General features: G+C 35.9%; 1 protein-coding gene across 1 annotated transcript; it reads left to right on the top strand.

Moving 5' to 3' along the window:
- The first annotated feature begins 653 nt into the window (after positions 1-653).
- On the top strand, positions 654-17,552 carry LOC129266223 (trehalase-like). The gene is made up of 14 exons (XM_054904058.2): positions 654-869; positions 5,797-5,924; positions 6,528-6,628; positions 7,396-7,528; positions 8,513-8,600; positions 9,579-9,679; positions 10,739-10,831; positions 11,909-12,148; positions 12,903-12,952; positions 13,893-14,078; positions 14,694-14,914; positions 15,605-15,829; positions 16,369-16,422; positions 16,939-17,552. Exons 2-14 carry the CDS (start codon positions 5,830-5,832, stop codon positions 17,095-17,097), a joined length of 1,746 nt encoding a protein of 581 aa, XP_054760033.2. The 5' UTR covers positions 654-869; positions 5,797-5,829; the 3' UTR covers positions 17,098-17,552.
- Positions 17,553-24,342: the final 6,790 nt, after the last annotated feature.

Here is a 24,342-nt window from a genome sequence, read left to right as displayed (position 1 = left end):
CGTGGAGAAAGAGGAGGATGGAAGAGAGAGAGTTGTGGGAGAGAAATAACGAAGGGGAGAGGGAAAGAAATGGGGAGAAACATGGAGAGAATAATAATAATAATAGGCATTTATATAGCGCCATCTATCTAGAAATATTCTATTCCGAGGCGCAAAAAGATTCTATTCCGAGAGAAGAAGAGAGGAAAAGAGAGATATAATCATTATATCGTACAGAGAGGGAGAATGAGTTGTGGAAAATAATGAGAGCCTGTGATTGGATAGAGAAAACAAAATTAAAATTGGAAATACAGAGATATATATCCTAGAGATTAAGCCGCTAGTGGGGGAGGGGGGGGGTAGGAAGAGAAAGGAAGTGGGAAAAAGGAACGGAGAGGGGATGAAGGGGGCGTTGCAAGGGTAAAGAAAGGGCGGGCAGATACAATTTGCAAACAACATATACAATACAAATTTAGAGACTGAAGTTCAATAAAGCTCAAATATTAGCAATCTCATTGTGTTTATACCGCCATCGATGTTATTCCAAATTTGAAAAAGGTAACTGCCAAAATGTGTCACTCAACCAGCACTACAAAATATGATATTACAAATAAAGAATAGACATCTGTCCTTACCCTTATATTGGTATATTGTATTCATTAAGAGTCATGATTGCAGAGTATCTTGGTAACAATGGAATTATCGTGTACCTTGATCAGTAAATATTTGATACAAACTCAAAAGAAGCTCGTGCATCCTTTGCGGAAACTCTTCAAAGCTCTGGCTCATTCTATATTCCTAGGTTACTTTTCGAAAGGAGTTATCACTTCCCCCATTGGTGTGCCGAGAGAGATGCTGCTCTAAAGGGGTCCAGAAAGTGTCCGAAACGAGTGAGTATGAAACTGGTGTTATTCTTCTTTATATTATGCTATTTGCTTCATAAAACGCGGGCCGGAATTTTAATGCATTTATCTTCCATCTGTTCAGCTCGCTCGACGTCAGTTCTTTTCAAGTTTTGTTTGCACACGATCGTCATTGATGGATAATAATCGCTGACACATTTCACGAACTTTGTACTTATACTACGATTTAATACACAAACAAGCTAATGAGTATAAGAGTAACTATTATACTGTAGTTCCATTGCAATTATCATGCATATAAATTTTCCTTTTGTATAAAAAAAAACGTATGTCTATGTTTGTTTTTAAATCATGATTATTCCAGGGAATATACTCTGTACGGCACATGTTTCAGCAAACTACTGCATACAAAGGTAGATTCATCCGCGAATGTGTCAAAATGAAACAGTAGCTTCGTTGTTGTTGTTGTTGTTTTTGTGTTTTTTTTGGGGGGATCTGTTATTTGCAATATAAATATATTTTATTTATAGTTACTATACCAGGCCTTCGAATACTGTTTGTATAGCACATTTTGCCGGAGGACACAAACTACACAAGAAAAAAAACAATATTACCCCGATTTTAGCTCGAGTTACCACTTTATCAGCAGCGCTCAGTGCGTTCAAGGAATTGATACCAGGTATAGCCATTGATAATGAAGACTCTGAGTATCTAAAAGAATAACAAATATGTCTTTGCAAATTAACTTGGAAAATATAGAAACGTTCAAGAGATATTTATCACTACTCTTTTTATTACAAACTTTAAAGCGCTATTATATAAGTCTTTTTTGGTATTTTTAAGCTGCCGGTAGGTTTGCCATTTTTTAGGCATCGTGGACGTCTGTGCTACACCTTTTAGCGGAAATACTGCTATAAAAAGCGCACTCCATAGCGGGGACTTTCCAACCTTTCCCCATTGTCCTTTTCCATGATGATATTATAGAGTTGGTATTGATAATTTCCTTTCTAGTTCCTAGTAGGAAAGACGAGTCTCTAATTTTGTTTTACCAAGAGTAAGAGTAGCATAAGTTTGTCTAGAGAAAATATTAGATAAATAGATAGATATATAGGAGGATAGATAGCTAGATAGATATAAAGCTAGATAGATACATAGCTAGATAGCTAGCTAGACAGATAGATAGATAGCTAGATAGATATATAGCTAGATATATTGATAGATAGCTAGCTAGATAGATAGCTAGATAGATAGATGATAGATAGATAGCTAGATAGATAGATAGAAAGCCAGCTAGATAGATAGCTAGCTAGATAGATAGCAAGATAGCTAGCTAGATAGATAGATGATATATAGATAGATATATAGCTAGCTAGATAGATAGCTAGCTAGCTAGATAGATGATAGCTAGATAGAAAGATAGCTAGATAGATAGATCTAGCTAGCTAGATAGATAGCTAGCTAGATAGATAGATAGCTAGCTAGATAGATAAATAGCTAGATAAATAGATAGATAGCTAGATAGAAAGATAGCTAGATAGATAGATAGCTAGCTAGATAGATAGCTAGATAGATAGATAGATAGCTAGCTAGATAGATAGAAGATAGATAGCTAGATAGATAGATAGATAGATAGATGTTATATAGATAGATATATAGCTAGCTAGATAGATAGATAGCTAGCTAGCTAGATAGATGATAGCTAGATAGAAAGATAGATAGATAGCTAGCTAGATAGCTATAGCTAAATAGATAGATAGATAGATAGCTAGATAGATAGATAGATAGCTAGATTGATATATAGATAGATAGATAGCTAGATAGATAGAAAGCTATAGCTTAATAGATAGATAGATAGCTAGAGAGATACTAGATAGCAAGATAGATATATAGATAGATAGGTAGCTAGCTAGCTAGATAGATAGATAGATAGATAGCTAGCTAGATAGATAGATGATAGATAGATAGATAGATAGATATATAGCTAGCTAGATAGATAGATAGCTAGCTAGCTAGATAGATGATAGCTAGATAGAAAGATAGATAGATAGCTAGCTAGATAGCTATAGCTAATTAGATAGATAGATAGATAGATAGCTAGATAGATAGATAGCTAGATTGATGTATAGATAGATAGATAGCTAGATAGATGATATATAGATAGCTAGATAGCTAGATAAATGATATATAAATAGATAGCTAGATAGATATGTAGATAGATAGCTAGATAGATAGATAATATATAGATAGATAGCTAGCTAGATAGATAGATGATAGATAGCTAGCTAGATAGATAGAAAGCTATAGCTAAATAGATAGATAGATAGCTAGAGAGATAGATAGATAGCAAGATAGATAGATAGGTAGCTAGCTAGATAGATGATATATAGATAGCTAGATAGATAGATAAATGATCGATAAATAGATAGCTAGATAGATAGCTAGATAGATAGATATGTAGATAGATAGCTAGATAGATAGATAATAGATAGATAGAAAGCTAGATAGATATATAGGTAGATAGATAGATAGATAGCTAGATAGATAGATAGCTAGCAAGATAGATAGTTAGATAGCTAGATAGATAGATAGCTAGATAGATAGATAGATAGATAGCTAGATAGATATATAGCAAGATAGATAGATAGCTAGATAGATATATAGCAAGATAGATAGATAGGTAGGTAGGTAGATAGATAGATAGATATATATATAGATAGATAGATAGGTAGATAGATAGATAGATAGATAGCTAGATAGATAGATAGATAGATAGATAGGTAGATAGATAGATAGATAGATAGATATATATATAGATAGATAGATAGGTAGATAGATAGATAGATAGCTAGATAGATATATAGATAGATAGATAGATAGATAGATAGATAGGTAGATAGATAGATAGATGGAAAGAAAGATAGTTATATATATGGATAGATAGAAAGATAGAAAGAAAGAAAGAAAGAAAGATAAATAGAAAGATAGATAGATAGATAAATGATTTGTTTGATAAAGATCATACATCATGGCGGCCAAGCCGAATCATGATGCATATTAACATATTAATTTACATAAATCAATAAATTAAAATGATATCATTGAATAATAACAATTTATTATTATGATAATATTTATAATTTAGCGATGCATATATCAAAGATTTCTCTCCTTTATTGCGTCATCATTCCTCTTTATTTAATTCGTGAGCATGTTGAGAGAGCCATTTGCGCGGGCAAATTAAGCAGCTGCCTAATTGGTGGCTAAGCGGAGGCGCCCCTCATATTCGGCAATGAAATGCGAATTTACAATAAATCGTTCCCTAGGTGCTTCTCAGCCATCCTCACTCCTCTCTTTATTCCTGCCCCCTCTTTCTCCCTCTCTCTCTCTCTTTCTCTCTCTCTCTATATATATATATACCCACTCTCTCTCTCTTTCCTTTTTTTCTCCTTCCCCATCTCTCATTCACTAAAGAAAAATGCCATAAATGCATCTAATTTCATAGTTTATTCACCATAGTAAGGCCATTCTGCCGAATTATCCGGATTTATATCAGCTTACAAGAGCGTATAGGCTTGGGGGTGCACGTGCACCCTCCCGCTGGGGCAGAGGAGTTCCGACACTCGCTAACAAAACGAAACTTGTACCTTTTCTCCTGCTTTCAACGGCTGATTTTCCAAACTTAAGTTCCACCTTCCCAAGATGTGCACCCCGCAGAGGCGTCGATCCTGGGGGGGCAGGGGGGCGATCGCCCCACCAATGAAAATATTGGGGGGGGGGGGGCAAACATATCATTTTGCCCCCCAATAATTTTGGATATGCATTAAAAAAAACAAGATTGTAATGTTCAGCAAGCGAGATTGAGATACACAACTCGTTCTTTATTTAAATTCGTGCTCAAAATGTCCGCTTTTCAGATTGGAATATAAAAATTAACTTCGCGCTCGCATCATTTCTGTAGCAAAAACCCATACTTTTCATGATTAAATCGGTGAATGTAAATGTCCCGTTTTCAGTTCTAAGCCTCAAAAGAACTGCTTCAATTTGCAATCATCTTTTCTTGGATATATAGCTTGTTCTTTATCAAAAACGTCCAGTAAACTGTCATTTTTTCAGATCGAAATATCAAAATTTTCAGCTCGCGCTTCGCGCTCGCATCTATTCTTCTTTTAGATACAAATCTTAATCATTGGTACCAAAAATGCTTAGAATATCAAGTTTTCAGCTTAGAATATAAAGAAATTTGAGCTCACTCTCGGCACTCGTACTATCTGTGTAGTGAGATACGTGTCTGTGTCTCATGAGTCATATATATATATATATACATATATATATATATATATGTATGTGTGTGTGTGTGTGTGTGTGTATATAATATATATATATATATATACATGTGTGTGTGTGTGGGTGGGTGGGTGTTTTGTACGATCGAGCGCCTTTGGAACGTTAATGATTTTGCCCCCCCAATCTGGAAAATGGATCGACGCCCCTGCACCCCCGTACCACTTTAGTTCCACCTCCTTATGTTTAAACCAGCCTACGCCCTTGAGCAAATTCGTGTGTAAAATATTGACGAAATATTATTTGAGATGTGGCAGAACGTGTCGTGGTGTTCTCCTACATACAAAATGGTTACTGCATGACATCCAAGGGATATGCTCTATATATCGGATTCTCCCACCGTTTTGTCTACAAATATATAAATATTTGATTTTTTTAACAAAAATGTTTACAGAGATCGTGCATGTTCCACCACAGTTTTTAGACATGCACTCTACTTAAATAAGGAATTATTTTTATTTATACAAAATCTCATTTGAAGTCATTACTGATCACATATCGAGTGAGTATATCGTTCATGATGAACATATATTGACGTGAACATTAAAATATTATGTATACCCTGAAAGAGTATGCTTCTTCTCACAAATATTTTTTTCATTCCACAATTTAGTTAACCGAATGCAAGCTAGTGTTCAGCATTGAAATGGCGGTTACCAGATTTTTTCTTCGTGTATTGGTGATGACGTATGTGATCACGTGGTCGGCGGCCGATCTCAAGGACGAGGCGCCGTGTGATAGGCAAGTTATGTCGTTACCTGATTTTCTTATTTACGAATCGAAATTGTCGTTCCCCCTTTCAAATCAAAATGTGTGTATTTCGACAGTCAATATTGTGCATGGTCGAATATCAGGTCATCAGATTTTGCTTTTACAAACAAATTATTGCAGCAGTTGTTTGCCGAAAAACAATAGAAAATGATTTCGGTAACTACGTAGTGATAATTGGCCAGAAAATTTCGGGGATTTTTTTTTTATTACGTGACACGAATGAGGTGCTAATAAAACATATACTAGTAATTAGGGGGGGGGGGTAAGATTTTGATGAGGTGCACAACTCTTCTCCCCAAAAATAGAAGTTTGCCCATGAAATTCGAATTTTAAATTAAATATACTCTTGTATATTCGAAGAAAAATATGCTGGAAAAAAACCAATGTGATTTCTTTCGCGGGTGCGTTTAAAGTTATTAGATTAATTGAGGAATAATAATCTGAAAAATTAAGATATCGCACAGAGTATTCAATTTAGTTACTAGGATTTCCCTGTTAATTTTTTATCGCATACAATTATTTTACCAATATCTATTTTTGCATGATATTTTTTCTTCTTTTTATAATAACTAGTCCTATCTTCTGCAACGGGCCTCTCCTAGAGGCAGCTCAGAATGCAAGGATCTACAACGATTCTAAAACTTTCGTTGATCTACATCTTAAACAATCAGAAGGTAAATTTGATGAACAAAATGACAGATTGATGAGATAAGAATAAAGTGGATTTCTTCTTTGTCGCAATCATATATTTGAAATTAAATGGTAATTATTCAGAATAAGGTAGAAACGTGGCAGCTCCAGATGTTGAAAGATCGATTCGCTGAAGAAAAAAATAATCCGTCCCCTGATAGCTGATTGATAATACTAGACTTGGGACTATTCTTAATAAGATTTAAATGTGATACATATAAAACTAATATTGAGATCGATCCTGAAATCTGATATTTGGAAAGTGAATGACTGAGATCAATCTAAAGTTATTTCGACTTTGAATCAATCGCATTTTCTTAACAGAAGCGTCTGGCAATTTTGTTCCCAAAAACTTTTAAAAGCATTTTCTTCTGAACTGTGAAATACCGGGGATAATTCTACAGAAAATAGTAACATATGCATGTGTTTTCGTAAAAGATTCGTTCATGATGATATTAGAACCTTCAATTTCAATATTTCAATGTTAAAAAAAAATCATTTTGTAATTTCCCTAACGTTATTAATATTTTTTCGTTATTCAGTTAATAGTTTTCATGTTTTTATCATTTTTTGTATGTTATTCAGTTATTAGTTTTCATGATATTCAGTTATGATTGAAATATTAAATTACAGAAGTGTACATTGAGTATGCCTACCTGATGGAGAGGCGTTAACGTTGTTTTTAATGATATCATATGCATTGGTTTAGGTACTGAAATAATTCCCTTTTTTAATACTTTTTCCATGTTAGAAACAATCTTGGCTGCTTTTAGTCAACTGCCAAATGCCACAGATGCAGACGCTATGAAAGCATTCGTGGGGCAGTATTTTGACGGACCGAACATTGAATTTGAGGATTGGGAGCCCTCAGACTGGACAGAAAAGTAAATATGATCACTATGATTCCGAGCATTATACGTTTTATACCGATGTTGATGCGTTTGTTGATTATGATGGTGGTGATGATGCCGGGTGATGGTGATGATGATGATGGAGATGTTGATGATGATGATGATGATGATGTTGATGGTAATGATGATGATGGTGATGATGATGGTGGTGGTGATGATGATGATGATGATGATGAGATGATTACGATGGTGATGATGATGATCATGACTTTGTTGTTGATGATGATGATGATGTTTATGGTAAAGATGATGATGGTGATGATGATGATGATCGATGATAACGATGATGATGATAAGATTACGATGATGATGATGATGATGATGATGGTGATGATGAGATGATTACGATGGTGATGATGAGGAGGACTTTGTTGATGATGATGATGTTTATGGTATAGATGATGATGGTGATGATGATGGTGGTGGTAGTGACGATGATGATGATGACAATGATGATGATGGTGATGATGACAATGATGATGATGATGATTTTGTTGTTGTTGATGATGATGATGATGATGGTGATGATGATGATTGGTGGATGATGATGAGGGTGATGATGATGATGATGATGGTGGTGGTGGTGGTGATGATGATGATGATGATGATGACGGTGAGGATGATGATGCTGATGGTGATGATTATCGGTGGATGATGATGGTGATGAAGATATGAAGATGATGATGATGATGGTAATGATGATGGTGATGGTGGCGATGATGATGATGATGCAGGTGATGACTGGCTTGATGGTGAATACTTTTGTTTTAACTTTTAACTTACAGTCTTCATATTGCTTTCCTTCATATTAAAAAACCCTTTGTATCATTTTATTCTACTATCAATAAGTAGTAAAATTAAGATAGTATGCTCGCTAAACTATGTAATAAAAATAAATAATATTAAAATCCTTTGATCATGACATACTTAAATCTTTCTGTGAAAATTCTTTTACAGTCCAGGATTCATCGAGGGCATAAAAGACGCTGACTTGAAGGAATGGGCAAAGGATTTGAATGAACTTTGGAAGGACCTCGGAAGACAGGTAACATAAAATAAAAGAGCATTATGCTAATGATAATCATCATGATGACACTAGTTTTATGATAATGATTAGATGGTATTTTTGCTGCGAATTTTATATCGTTATTATGAAATATTAATACCTTGTAGCGCTTAGAAGGACTGTATTAAACCCTATAATAATAATCATCATCACTATCATCATTATGTCATCATCATCATTTTTCTTATTATTATCATTGTTATTATTATTATTGTTGTTGTTATTATTTGTTGTTGTTGTAATTTTGCTGCTGTTGTTGCTGCCATTAATATTATCACCGTCATCATCATCGTCGTTATTATATTATTTCTATATTTATCATCCATCATCGTAATCATGATAATCATCAATGTCATCACAATAACATGCGATAATGATTAAGCATATTGTCTGTCAAGGCCGGTCCACTTGGAGGCCCCAGGGTATTTTTAGGGCGCGGGGGGGGGGGGGGTGGCGGGGTGAGATCGCATGTACATTTTTCAATTAAACAACAGGCATACTGATTATCGAATAACTATTCTCAGCTCATTTTTTGTTTTTTATGCTCTCCTTTTTTTTCATTACTTGTAAAATCATTTTGGTTGGTTGCCACCCGTCTCCTAATACTGGCGCCATACCATTTGCGTATACACTTGCACGTTTATTTAAATCTTCCTCAGTAGTCTAAATGTGTATAAATATTGACCTCTGACCTTCGAGATAATCAATATATTTTGATAATTCAAACATTTTTGCTTCTTAGCTGCGGGGAAAATGTCTGTCAAATGCATGAAGCGTGCATGAATATTTGTTGGAAAATCTCTCTTGAGAGAAGGGAAAATCTAATAAACCTCCATCTTCATCCAAATAGCAAGACCCATCTGAATAGTTTCTCTTGATATGACTATATTTGCTCTTTACATTCATTATAACCATATTTTGCTGCCTTTACCCATTTTATATCATCTTTTCTTGTAGATCAAACAAGATGTTCTCACTAATGCGGATCGCTATTCGTTGTTGCACGTCGAGAATCCATTCATCGTGCCCGGTGGCCGTTTTAGAGAATTCTACTATTGGTATTATTTTTGTTTTATTTTATTTCACTTTCATGTACTTGTACGAATACTCCGTATGATAATATATTTATGTGGATAATATCAGTATGATGTCATTCTGTATCGCTATCATTGCAATAGTCAACATAAATCCGAAATTGTCGATCACTTAAATGTTTGGAATATAAAAATTGTGGGAAAAAACCCAGTTTCTTTTTAGGAATCTGCAAACTCCAGAGCCTTGCCTTTTTTATGCAGGTTCCTGTATAGTTAACGTATACATTTTTTAATGTCTTTCAATTTTTATTAATGTCTCATTTATACGATTGTACATGTTTTATGTTTCATTTGCCGACATCTTATGTGAATTATGAAATGTGTAAGTAAATTTAAATCAAATCAAGTCAATATCATTAATAAATTTTCATTGTCAACTATTTTCTTTTCTAGAAGACTAAGTTTATTGATGACCTATCATACTCCTTATTTTGAGTTATTAGGCCAATTTGTACGATTTTGCACAAACTTAACTCCTGACGACCCTGCATATATACGGTGCGCTTTTTACTTCCCATGATAAATAAACCAACGTTTTACGATGTATTTTGCGAATTAATTGATTGAAAAATTACTTTGTTCGTACTCGATGAAAACTCAAGCCATATCTTAAATTCATTGTGCTCTCGATTTTCCGCTCCATTTTTTTTTATATTGTTCTTTCATCTACTTCTAAATTTATCTTACATCTTCCAAATTTATATACATCACTCACATATTTGCTCTCTCACTTGCATTTACGCCCACACAACTTCATCGACAACGACAACATACACACACGCACACATCCAAGGAGCTACCATTCATACACTCACAAACACACCCTCAACTTCACACAAATACATCACATCCACACACGCACCCGCATCCATACACAACACGTAGGGGCCTACACACATTCTCGTCGTAAAACACACACACACGAAACCACACACACGCACGCACCCCTGCTCTCACATCCCCACGCACACCCACACACACACCTGTATAACAACGACTTTCAACTTCTCTCCTTCATAACAGGGATTCATACTGGATATTCAAAGGGCTTCTGCTGAGTGAAATGACCGAGACAGTCAAAGGAATGCTGACAAATTTCGTCTCGATAACAAAAAGGTAAATTCCTTCATAATAATAATAATAATTGGCATTTATATAGCGCTTTATCAATCTACGACTGTTCAATATTATTATTACCCGGTCACTGGATTCATAGCATATCAAGCAGCCTGTTAGGCGCACACTTGCTAAACCAACCACAAGACATTTCAGAAAACCTATTATTGTAAAAAATTGCAATAAAGCTGATGTATTTTTTTTACAAATCTGCCATTTGTTATCGTAACAGGTGTGTATGAAACTGGACTATCGTAAGCTACAATTCTTTTTGACAAAAAATCAGGGGAAAGCTAACTAATCTAGGGCTCGCTGGATAATATCTTTTTGACCATATGATTTTACATGTTTATCTCTAAATTCAAATCCATATTTAATATTTTCCAACAGAACAAAATATATACAAAATCCTTACATATAATTACATTTGATAGTTTAACTGAGAATCATCAAACAAATAAAGCGTACAAAATGTATTATAGATTTTCTTTTGTTGCAACATAGACATCACATTTTAAATAGAGATTTGTAAATAACTGTGGAAAAAAATCAGTTGCTACTTTCTGTTCTTTCACTCGCCCATCAACGGCAGTGTGTAAAATGTATTAACATATATTGTATTTTGCTTCAATATCGACAACAATCCATGTTTCATATTTGATATCGAGATCTGTACAAGGCCCTGGGAACATTTTTTGGCTGGGGAGCTGAACTTCTGAAGTAATAAAGAAAAATAAAGGTCGTTTTGGTCCGAAGAAATTTGACAAGCAAAAAAAAATGGGGGGTTGCACTACAAAATGAAGGTAATTTGGTCCTTAAAAAATTGGACAAGCCAAAAAAAAAGATATCAACAAAAAGTGTTGGTCACTTTCCATACATTTCTCCAATTTGACACACTTACCAGAATTCCAAGGGGTGCTGCCTATGGAAAATAATACATGCAGCACCCCCTGGGAAAAAAATATTGGGGGTGCTTTGAACAGCATCCCCGCTTCCCAGGGCCATGGATCTGTATGCCTAAATATCTGTGTAAAACACTGTTATTAACTATTGTTCTTTTCACTCGCCAACGAACAGCCTCGGTCATGTCCCGAATGGAAACCGGGTCTACTACGAGAAACGAAGTCAACCACCATTCCTGATTCCTTCAGTGTATCTCTACCTCCAAGCCACCGACGACCTGGAAACGATTCGAACCTTTCTACCCGACCTCGAGACCGAGTACCAGTTCTGGATGACCAATAGATCTATTGACATCACCAAGGAATCGAACGTGCATACATTAAATAGATATAACGTCTACATGGGTATGCCGAGGTAAGGCCTATTGGTTTTACAATAGAAATGTAATCCACCCTGCATGACGTTCAAATGGTTTTAATAAAAGAAGGAAAATCGTTGAAAGTATAATGAATTGAATCCAGAATTTTCATGATCCATCCAAAACCTAAAAAACGGAGAGAAAAGAAAGAAAAGGAGCTAATGAATACTAGGCTCCAATCTCAAAATCTATATAAATTATAATTTTTATTATTATCATCATATTTATTATCACTAATATTATCATCATTATTGTATATATTGATTATCATTTAACTTCATCATTATTAATACCGTCACTGTTATCATTAAATATTAATGGTAAGTAGTATAAGCAATAGGAGTAACTAAATCACAGTAGAGTATATAGTGGCTTCGTATCATATCATTACTATTATTATTATCATTATTATTATTTTTTTTTTTTTATCATCCTCATTTTTTTTTAATCATTATTATTATAGATATTCATTTTATTTACGCTGGGAGTGGGTGTGTGCTTGCGGTTGGGCGTGTATGTGTGTTAATATTGTGTGTGTTTAAGTGATTACGATTGGCATTGCCAAACATCGTGTGTCATGTACGGTTAAAATGGCAACACATGATTCCATTCTAGCGGAATATTTACTCAATATTATTACTCTAACTGATAAAGTATAAGTTACTATCAATACTAATGTAGGTATTTATTATTTATAAAATACAAGTAAAACGAATATAACATCTATTTCTATGACTTTCCTACTTCCAGACCTGAGTCTTACCGTGAAGATATCGAAACTGCCCATGGTAATAATGAAGGTGAGAACTAATACAAATTATACGTATGCATTACTCCATTGTTTCAAAAGTCGCCCAACATGCTCAAAATTGACATTATCTTCTCTTGACAGTCAAAGGCTGGATTCAATAAAGCCATGTCTTTGGAATTCATGTAAGATCATAAATCGCCATGCTTTAGCAAACATTATGTATCGTGTAAATATGACTTGAATGAATAATCATCTGCGCCAATATTACCATTATCCTTTCGACATACCCCCACTTTACACAGTGTCCCACAGCGAGTGTTCACAGTGTGAAACACAATGTGAAATCACCTCCACAATGTTACATTTGGGCGTTCCAACAGTATGAATCCCATATTTACAATAGTCGAACATGTGTGAATAGTCACACTGTGAAGGTGTCTTAGGAATTCATATAAGGTCATAAATCCGTAGGATTATCGCACAATATGTACGGCGTAATATGAATTCAACGAATCATCATCAGTATCAATATTACCATCATCCTTTTGACATACACCTTTTCGAATATTTCGGATTTGTATTGATTTAACAATAACATACTTTAGGTAGCTTGGCAGGCTTGTGTCATTACATCGGGTCGTCGACTCGGTCGGGTAATCGCGTTTACCCGACCGTTCGAGAAAAAGGGCCCCCTAAATTCCCAAAACGTCGGGTCCATTTTACCACCATTCGATAATCGTGCTATGATTTTCACAAAATATCGGGTAGAATGGACCCTACCTTTCGGGAATCTAAGGTGTCCGTTTCTCGATCGGTCGGGTTTACGCGATTGCCCGACCCCGCAACGCGACATACCCGCTGTGATGACACAGGCTGATTGGCATCCGTTTCATGTTAATCCCATTCCCAACATCATGAAACCACGAAGTTCTTATTCTCATTTAACATTGAAAAAATCATATTTCCTTTCCTCTATTCGCAAATCAAAGAGGATGCCGCAGAGGTATATTCGAACCTGGCATCAGCAGCAGAAAGCGGATGGGACTTCTCAACGCGTTGGTTCCGTGATGGGGAAACACTTGCAACTATCCGCACCAAAGAAATAGTTCCTGTTGACCTGAACAGCGTCTTGTGTCTTTGTGAGAGGGCCCTATATGAGATGTATAACATGACCGGTGAGCTCCTCAGTAGGCTTACACATTCTTTCACTTAATTATCTTAGAAAGATGAATTCGTTTGAGGAGAAAAAACCTGATGCAGGGGCCGCGGGAGCGGGTGAGGGCGACTTTGAAAACCGTTCCGCGGCCCCTGTAATGTACCATTCAACCAAAGACAATTGACAAAGTGGACAGAAGAGGATCCAGAGTCGGACTTTTTCGGGGTTGCGAATTAGTCCGAAAAATTTGACACGCAAAAGAGGGGTCATCACTCAAAAAAAAAGGAGCATTTCGTCTCCAGAAATATAGGGCAAGCAAAGAAAAAAAAATGATTTGTTTTCGGGGTACGTGAATCATTCTATTTTCAAATTTTAAAGGTGCGTCCGTACCTCTTCCCCCCTCCCATCCGCGCCTGGAATATTTTTTTTTTTTGAAATCCGTTTTATTGTCCCCTTATTTATTTGACGTTTATTTACCTAACTGCATGATTAAATTGATGTTATGCTAAGAGGTGAAAGATATAGGCCTATGCCATCTGGCACTCCATAAAGTGTCTTCTGAGCTAACTTAGAAGCAACTTGAAATATACCCTGAGAATAAATCCTTACTGCAAACCTCTCTCCCCACACACAGGCAATGAAACCAAAGCCGAAACCTATCTACAAGCCTTTAACAAACGCAAAGAGGCCATAGCTGCAGTACTGTGGAGCGAGGAACATGGCGCTTGGTTCGACTACGATACAGTGAGCGAAAACACTGTCGAAGAGTTCTACCCATCGAATATCATGCCAATGTGGGCTTCATGTTTTGAGGATACGAATGATGTTCAACAGAAGGTACTGGACTACCTTAAGGTACGTTGGTACACCATTTTTCACGCACCCCTCGTAAGGGAAATTCGGGTATCGCCTGGCATCATTCGATTTTCCCAACAGGTCAATATTGAAACAAAGTTAAAGGGGGTACTCCAGTCTCAAAACATCATACCTAAAAAAAGTAAAACGGTGACAATTTCATCAAAACCTGATTACCAATTACGAAGATCAGACTATTGTCTAATTTTTTTCTTTTGAAGACAGAGTTACTGGCTTTTACCAGATAATCTTCTCTCGCGACTTATTATGGAGTTTTCCAACAGCTACGCAGACGCTTTTTGGAACGGAGAGAATCTATTGCCAAATACCCTTCATGACAATGAAGTATTTGTCGAGGATCGGTGAATCGAAACAGCAGTTTCGTCGGTGACTCGGGGCAAACAACAAATTTGCGATTTTTCGTCTGCTCTGAAACATCGGACGAAACTGCTATTCCGATCCACCGACCCTCGACAAAAACTTCATTGTAATTTGACTTGTATTTTCAATGCGTTTGCTGCGTAGAAGGATTCGTTAAACATCCTTGAGCGAAAAAATGGCTATTGTGGGCTTGGGGGTGACAGGTTACATAATTATGAACGTATACGGAGAAAGAAAATAATCCTTTTGAACCTTTGGACAATTCTATACACATGACATCTATATCGATACTTTGCCTTATATAACTAGGGAGAAGGTGTCTTGGACTATGCCGGCGGGATCCCGACATCCTTGACGAGATCGGGACAGCAGTGGGACTACCCAAATGCCTGGCCGCCTCTCCAGGACATCGTCATCGAGACCTTACGCCAAAGCGACGTTGAGGAGGCGAACGATTACGCGCTGAAACTTGCTCAGAATTGGACTCTTACAAACTGGAGAGCGTACAACGAGACTAACCTCATGTTTGAGAAGGTAGGATCGACTTTCCTTATTAATATTGTCCTTCGTATTCTGATGTCCAGTTTAACTTCGACCATGGTCTATCTCCGTGCTAAAATTATGGAAAGTCCCAAAATGTCAAAAATGTTGTTTTATAGTTTTGTATGCTTAAAATGATTTTCCGTAAGGATTACATGGTGGGAAAATGAACTATTTTAGTAGTTATCCCAAGACACCTATGAATGCGCGATGACCTGTGCTGTAAAGACTCTTTTGTCTATCCACAGACAGACCAAAAAAATGTACTTAAACCCGAGCTGGTTATGTGTCCAATGGCTCTGCAGCCTTTGTAGGTGAGGTTGTCGATCTTTCTTTGTTATGCATTCAAGTGCAGAAAATGGTGAACTTGTAGAAGACAATAAAGCGAGATGTAATAAAAAGTGGGCACTAAGAAGAACTCATCCCGATCACGCCAATGCACCATCACATCGTCCTAATTCTTCAGGTTTGTTTCTCTAGCTATCCTTGCCATGATTACATTATTATTATTGATGTACTTATGCTCTTTTTAGTATGATGTGGAAAGACAAGGTGTTCCTGGGCATGGAGGGGAATATGCTGTTCAGGTGAGTCAAAAGGGGGATGGATACAATTTACCAATGTTCTATTTTTAAGCAACTGCATAGACTGATAAAATATGATTTCGGGGACATGGTACGTTTTCGTTAGAATAGAGTATATTTTATGGATTTTGTTGGATCCCGGTTCAATGTTAAAGTAATAAAATTGATCATTAAACAATGTGAAATGTAAATTAAGTGAATATTTGAATTTTTCCTAGTCCTTATTTGTTTTCCGGGTTTTTTTTATAAAAATATTCAAACTAGTTTGAAATGGAAATTGGGATTGAAAGTCTCTTTTAATTATTCATCTTTGAAGTTTCTTATTTGTTTCTTCCTAAATTGCATCAAAATGAGAACAGCCAAACATATAATCCACTCTGAATATAATCCACTCTAAGTTAGTCATCTTTATATTTTCTAGTTTTTGTTTGTTCTCTCGGTATGAAATATGAAAAGATCATATAAAACATAAACCAATAAATAATTGTAGTCGTTTGTTCATTCCCTGTTTGTGTTCAGGCTGGCTTTGGGTGGACCAACGGTGTCATCATGTCTCTTCTAGATCACTATGGAGACCAACTACAGATAGATACTGGCTCAGGCTCTCACGAGACTGCTTTTATTCTTTTAAATATCATCTGCTTAGTCATTGCCCTATTCCTCTCTCATGACGTCTAAAAAGAAAAGTTTCTTAATAAAACGTCAGTTTGTCATGATTCATTTCAATGAAATTAAGTAGGTATACAAATAATAAAAAATGATATGAAGAACAATAATGGTTACAGACTGTATACCATGAATCAATTAGTTGAATACATAATCTGTGTGAATAAAAATAAAAAAAGTTTCTTGATAAAACGTCAATTTGTCATGATTCATTTTACTCAAATTAAGTAGGTTTATTGAGAAATAGTAGGTGATATGAAGAATAATGGTTACAGACTGTATCCCTGTGGTACACCATGAATCAATCACTTGAATACATAACGTAGGTGTATAAAAAAGATACGTTTCTTGATAAAACGTCAGTTTGTCATGATTCGTTTCACTGAAATTAAGTAGGTTTATTAAAAAATAGTTGGTGATATGAAGAATAAATGATCATAGACTGTATCCCTGGGGTACACCATAAATCAATTAGCTGAATACGTAACGTGTGTGTATGAAAACAAAAGTTTCTTGACAAAACGTCAGTTTGTCATGATTCGTTTCACTGAAATTAAGTAGGTTTATTGAGAAATAGTAGGTGATATAAAGAATAATGGTTACAGACCGTATCCCTTGGGTACACTATGGCCCGTATTCTGAACTCAGGTTTAAATTAAACCCTAGTTTAAAGTTGTGGTTTAACTATGGACAGCCAATTGGGGCACAAATCCCTAACAGTACACATTCAATTTAGTAACTCATAATGACATACAATTTGTTCATAATTGTCTGGAAATGATAACTGAACTATTTTTCTTTATTATGAAAGCAAGAGGAAACAAAATAGGTAACATAAGAAATATACAAAATAAACATATTTTTTTAATTCTTGGCTCCCCATACACTTAGCACAGGGTTAGACCCTGGTCTAAGTTAAACCTGACTTCAGAATACGTGCCTACGAATCAATTAGTTGAGTACATAACGTGTGTGTATATAATTTCCAATGAGTGGATACATTACATAGCTGCAAGTGAGTGAAAGCATTGTCGGGCAGGGTATTTTTAGGAGGGGGGGGGGGTCAAGACAGCGTCAAGATTACGTCAAATTTTTGTCTCAATTGAATTATAGAAGTATTATAGAATCACACAGCCAACATCTCTCCTTTTTATACACTCCCTTCTTTCTTCCCATATCCAACCCTTCTTGCATCACTTCAAAAGTCGTCTCTGCCCTCCCCACGCAGCTGCTCTTGTTGCACGTCAATGATATTGATCAGCAACCGAAGAAAATTTTTTTAAAGTTGGCTTTATTTTGCTTTATCTGGAAAAGCAACGTTAAATGTCTAGCACATGGCCAATAGCTGATTTGGTAAAAGACCCATTTTCTACTTTCTTACTTCTATCCTCGTATCATTCTGATGAAGAAGGCCTATTCAAAATGTTAGCGTGATATTAGTGGAGTTTTTTTTCAAAGTAAACTGGACAATATTGAAGGTTTGGAATATGACAACGAATGTCTCTAGCGGAAAGATGTCTGTCATCGAATGTACAGTTAATAACCCAGATCTGTGTATTTATCAACTGCAATTATTTCTCTACCATGAATGTCCATGACTATCCTGAATAAATGATTGGTCAAATAGTGCTCACGTGGTTGAAAAAAAATTTGCTTTCAATTCACTATTCTTTTCCTAAGCAGAACTGCGCATGCTCTATATCTGTATAAACTATTAAAGGATGTGTCCTCATTCTGCAGAAACGAATTAATTTATGGTTAAATGGTTTAAATAATGATTCAGTGGCAATGATAAAACGATTGTTTATACTGTATATAAGATTGGAATGTAAATTCGATTTTGGCAATTAACGCTTATTCACGTTTAAAAAACCTGTTTACGATTTTTGCAGAGGTTGTAAATATTCACGTTTATCATGTTTGTATATTTTTCAATTGTTTTTTTTTTTTTTTTTTTTTGGGGGGGGGGGTCAAAAGGAAAGAATCCCAAATCGTGATACGCTAAGGGGGCGAGGGACTGAAAGGGCTTGTTATTTTGTTTCAGTAACCATGTACGAAAACGTGAAATTTGCTCGTCAATTTGTGACTTTATGAATATCCCGCTCCACTCCCCCAGCTTTCAAAATCGTTCTGTGTCCACTGTTAATACGGACTTTTCGCATTTACGACGGAGACCCTCTACAATGCATCGATTCGTTTGAAAATGCAATTAAAATCACAATAGAGAGCCGATTGTGAGGCTTTTGTCGAAAGTTGGTGGACTGGGACAGCAGATCATCCGAAGATTCGCACCGGTCGAACTATTGCAAATGTGTCGTTGTCCAGACTCAAGAGATTCCGCTGCTGTCCCGCTCCACCAACTTTCGACAAAAGCCCCTCATCTCTCCATTGTGATATGAATAGAATTTTCAAAGGAATTGCTGCGTTGTAGAGATCGAGCGCCTCCGTAGTAAATGCGAAAAGTCCGGAGTTATTTTGCCTACGCCTGATCTAATGAATATGTTGGAAGCAGGTCTACTTGTGTGCGTTTTGAACGAGTAGCTTTTAAGTACTATATTTTTAAAATAAAAAATACTAATTTATAAGAAAAATGAAGTTAATGGTATAGGGCATATGTCACATAACTTATTAAAAGTAATCAAAATGCGTTGATAGCACTGAATACTTGTCAGCCTTTAAAATAGAAAATGGTGAGTTTGTATTTCCATAATTTCGTTAAATAAACGTGTTTTCACCGGTTTCCAACAAAGGGTATCGCATGGTTAACAAAAGACTAAATGCATGGCTGATCTTTAACAAAACGGAGTGTCGAGTGAGTTTGAACATGGACCTCATGGTTTGAAGGCTAGCGTGTAAAACCTCTTCATTTTATGTAATTATTGAAATTTAAGCCTTATTTCAAATAACCATAACTTTGTTATTTCTTGACCATTTTCTGTAATTGAGGTATCAAATTAAAGAGCAGATATTGAACTTTTAAAAAATGTGGTTTTCTTTTTGGAAGCCAGATATAGCCCTCCAAATGACTTTTTGGTATCCCCTCTTCAAATTGTTTTTGCCCACTCATGCATGAATAAGAATTAATCGAAGTAATTTCAGATGAAAGAGGAGATTCTAAGCTTTACAATGGTAGGTCATTTGTCTATTGTATTGTGATTAAGTTATGATAAATCATCGATAAATCTCGGTTTCTTTGTGGGACGCACTATATATATATAAGGGTGTGTGTGTGTGTGAGAGGGTGAGCGTGTGTGTGTTGGGGTGTGTTTGGGGCTTGCGAGTGCTTGTAACACAATGTGTAGAACGTTAAATAGCAGTAGCATTGTCTCATATGTGAAATTGTTAGCACTAACAATTGGTCTAAACTGTTACCCAGTACGGTTTACACTGCCTCTACACCCCCGGGTTTATTACTTTTTTAAAACCTTCTTTTCTACCAAGTAATTTTGATATATTTTATCAATTTCATATTGTTTCTGTCCGCATTTATGCTGAAATTTCTCCAATTATATTAATTATCTGTAGAATAAATTTTTCATTATATACACCTATATATTTCCGTTTTGATAATCTAGCATGTTACTCGCGTGTAGTTTTGCAAAGATTAATAATGTTCACCAGATCTGAGCAGTTACTGTCGAAGGGTAATTTGATAGGGGAACGTAATGACCTATAGGCGACATCATTTTATTCATCGTTGAAATTAAGGGAAATTTTAAGGAAAACCGATCCAGTACTTTCTTTTTGATACTCTTCTCTCTTCTTCTTCCATTATGTTTTTCAATTTACATGTACTTGTTCATATTTTGTTGAATTTCCCCTCTTTTCACTACTTGAAGACTCATAGCCCCCCACCCCCCCCCTATATAGCGCAATCCCCAAGTATGGACAAAATAATATGAAAATGTGTAACAGGGAATCCTGATCGTATAGAAACACCCTGAGGTAATGCAGTTAGCTTATCAATATGTAGATAAAATATTATCCTGGAACATTAATTTCAAAGGTCAATTTGCTTTAGAATGCACGAAGACATCTTGACCAGAAGATGGGAATTAAAAATTTGTTTATTTATTGGCATTCAGTTCAAATCACAAGCGTACCTATGGGGGGGGGGGGGGGGGGGCAGTCTGCCCTCCTGACGAGCCACAACCCATGCAAAGGACGTATCCCTGCCCCCCCTGACGAGCTTGAAAGACCTTTTTTGCCCCCCCCCCCTGACGAGCTTGAAGACCTTTTTTTTTGCTTGTCAATTTTTTTTCTGGTACGAAATCCTTTATTTGTGATTGAAGACCGTTTTTTTTCCTTGTCAAATTTTTTCTGGTACGAAATCCTTTATTTGTGATTGAAAACCTTTTTTTTTTTTTTTTGCTTGAAATTTTTTTTGGTGGACGGTTTTGCCCCCCCCCCCCGTGATAAATCGTAGGTACGCCACTGGTTCAAATGAAGATATTATTACTAGAAGGATAACAAAATTGGAAAGTCTGCTTAATGACAATAGTTCAAAATTTTATGAAAGCGAAATGTTGATATTAGATTCAAATGCGTTTTACAAATATTTAGTCCTGATATTCCTTTAACCGATATATCAAAAAAAATCAACGGCACATGACATCATACAAAATAGTAGACGAACGAGTGTGATGGAAACGAAATTTTGCATGAGGTGAAAGAGTGATCTGTTCAAAGGAGCGAAGCCAAATTGAATATCTCTCTGTCATAAGACGTTAGAAAAAAAACACAATATAAATTTATCGTCGATACGGCCAGCAACAAGTGTAAAGAATTAAATATTTTTAATATAACTTTCTTGTAATTGTTATAATCAATTACCTTTTGAATAAAATTAGACAATTTGATATAATCTAATATGCCATAGGTCCCAATAATGTCCTATGCTCAGTAACGCATATAGCCTTGTTTTCATTCGGCTTTTTTTTTTTTTGCTTAAGTGGGAATGAGTTCGTGAGGGTGTGATTTATCAATAATTGTGCAACTACTGATTTCATCACATGTCATGTTTTATAGCTCATGTTTGTATTGTGTTATTTGAAAATTAAAAATAGAATGTTGAATATTAATTAATGATGTCTGATTTGGCGGGATTTGATAATGAAATGAAAATAAAAAAAGTGTGGAGAGAATCAAGTTCAGTGCTGGTGTCGTTCGTCATTCCGTAGATTCAAATATTTCGAAGGTTCGTTTGTCCGAAAACGATGTAAGGTTCGTCAGTCCGAAAACAAATAAGTGTCATTATTCCGAAGGTTTGTTAGTCCGAAAATGAAATTAATTCATTGTAGAAACAAAAACGGTGTTGTGATTGTTTTTCCGATTACTCTTCGTTCTTCCCTTTCCTTTTATATTTATTATGAACTTTGACACTGCCAATGAATCTTGATAACAATGAAAATAATCACATTTCAATCTTATGCCACACACCCGGGGAGGGGGGGGGGCACTCAGTATATAATGCATAGTGGGTATGTGCCGCGGAGGGGGACCCCCATTTTTACACTCAAATTTCCGTTCCAAGGCATAGCATTTTTGTCTTATTGAGAAAAAGAACAAAGAAAGCCGCTCCAAGGCATAGCATTTCCTTCTTATCGAGAAAAAAAAAGAAGAAAGAAATCCGCTCCAAAGCTTCGCATATTTTTTGTTACGCCGTTCCGGTCGCATCGATCTGCTCAGTACAATTTTGGTGAAAAGCGGCCGTAGAGCGCTTTTCGACCATCGCCTATGCGCGAGCGCACCTGGCGGCCGAGGCCGCGCTAGCTGCGTCATGCACGATTGCCCGTTCCATAGGGATGCATACGCACTCACAGAGATACGAAGATCCGTTCCGAGGACCCCCGTTTTCACAAACATTTGTAGTTCCGAAGCCCGTTCCGAGGACCCTCTTTTTTACAATAAGCCCGCTCCAAGGCCCCCGTTTTTTTTTGCCTCGCCCGCGGCACACCCCTACCACTTTTTTGGTCGAGTGCCCCCCCCCCCCACCCGGGGCCACACACTATCAAACGCATTAAATCAGGCTAGCGAACGCTGTCTTATTGTGTTCATACCGTGACTGACTACGTGCACTGGCTTTTTTGTTAGACTCTTTTAAATCTACATATCTTTGAACACAAAAGTTTTTATTGGGATGTCGATTTGTTTTCTATGCGGCGGTGTGTGTGGGTGAGGGTGTGTGTGTGTGTGTGGGTGGGTGTGTGAGGGTGTGACAAAAGTGGCTGGTTGTTCATAGTCGGCTAGATTAATATTTCGTTTCCTCTGCATTACAGGATTCTGTTAATTTCTTTGATATTTTGACATCAATTACACCAGAACTATGTAAATGCTCCTCACTTTGGGAATTCTTATCGGAAATTTATTGACAGTTTGTGCGTTGATCAAGAATTTGTGAGGATATTTAACGACAAAGTATTTTAATTAAAAGCAGAGTGGATTCAAAAGATAAATGATAAATAACTGTTTTGGGATTGTTTGAAGTTGAAGTTGAATTTTTTCACCTTCATGTAATTGGTCGATAAGTATTTCTATTATCTAATTTCCTTGTTTGTTATATGTTATATAGCTGAAAAGATGCTATTTCCTTTGTATTATAAATCTATTTTGAAGGACAAGTCCACCGTAACAAAAAGTTGATTTGAATGAAAAGACAAGACATCCAACATGGATAACATTGAGAATTTCATCAAAATCGGATGTAAAATAAGAAAGTTATGACATTTAAAATTTCGCTTAATTTCACAAAACAGTTATATGCACACCTTGGTCGGTATGCAAATGGGAAAACTGATGACGTCATCCTCTCACTGTTTCTTTTGTATTTTATTATTCGAAATATGACATATTCTAATTTTCTCCTCATTTTCAAGTGAAACAACAATTAATTCCTTCCTGAACATGTGGAATTAGCATTGTTTAATTCATCAAGTTGGTCCTTATTGTCAAATTGGTAGAAAGTGATATATTGTATAATTCAAACAATAAAAAGCAAAAGAAATAGTGAGAGAGGGATATCATCGACTATCTCATTTGCATGTCACTGAGTTGTGCATATCACTGTTTTGTGAAAATAAGCGAAACTTTAAAATGTCATAACTTTCTTATTTTACATCCGATTTTGATAAAATTTTCAGCAATATGCTAGTTTGATTTGTCTCTATTCATTCAAATCAAGATATTTCTGGGGTGGACTTGACCTTTAACTGTCCAGAGTGTGGTGTCCGAAAATGAAAGACGAATTGATCCGAGGAA

Source organism: Lytechinus pictus, chromosome 8 (genome assembly GCF_037042905.1).
Source record: "Lytechinus pictus isolate F3 Inbred chromosome 8, Lp3.0, whole genome shotgun sequence".
Taxonomy (NCBI): domain Eukaryota; kingdom Metazoa; phylum Echinodermata; class Echinoidea; order Temnopleuroida; family Toxopneustidae; genus Lytechinus; species Lytechinus pictus.
This window is presented reverse-complemented; position numbering and strand designations above follow the sequence as displayed.

Bases quoted from the DNA above. Each gene is read 5' to 3' on its own strand.
- LOC129266223 (XM_054904058.2), top strand. From the start codon at position 5,830: ATGGCGGTTACCAGATTTTTTCTTCGTGTATTGGTGATGACGTATGTG. The intron at 9,680-10,738 runs GTATTATTTTTG...CCTTCATAACAG, and splicing joins TTTAGAGAATTCTACTATTG to GGATTCATACTGGATATTCA. The intron at 14,079-14,693 runs GTGAGCTCCTCA...CCCCACACACAG, and splicing joins TGAGATGTATAACATGACCG to GCAATGAAACCAAAGCCGAA.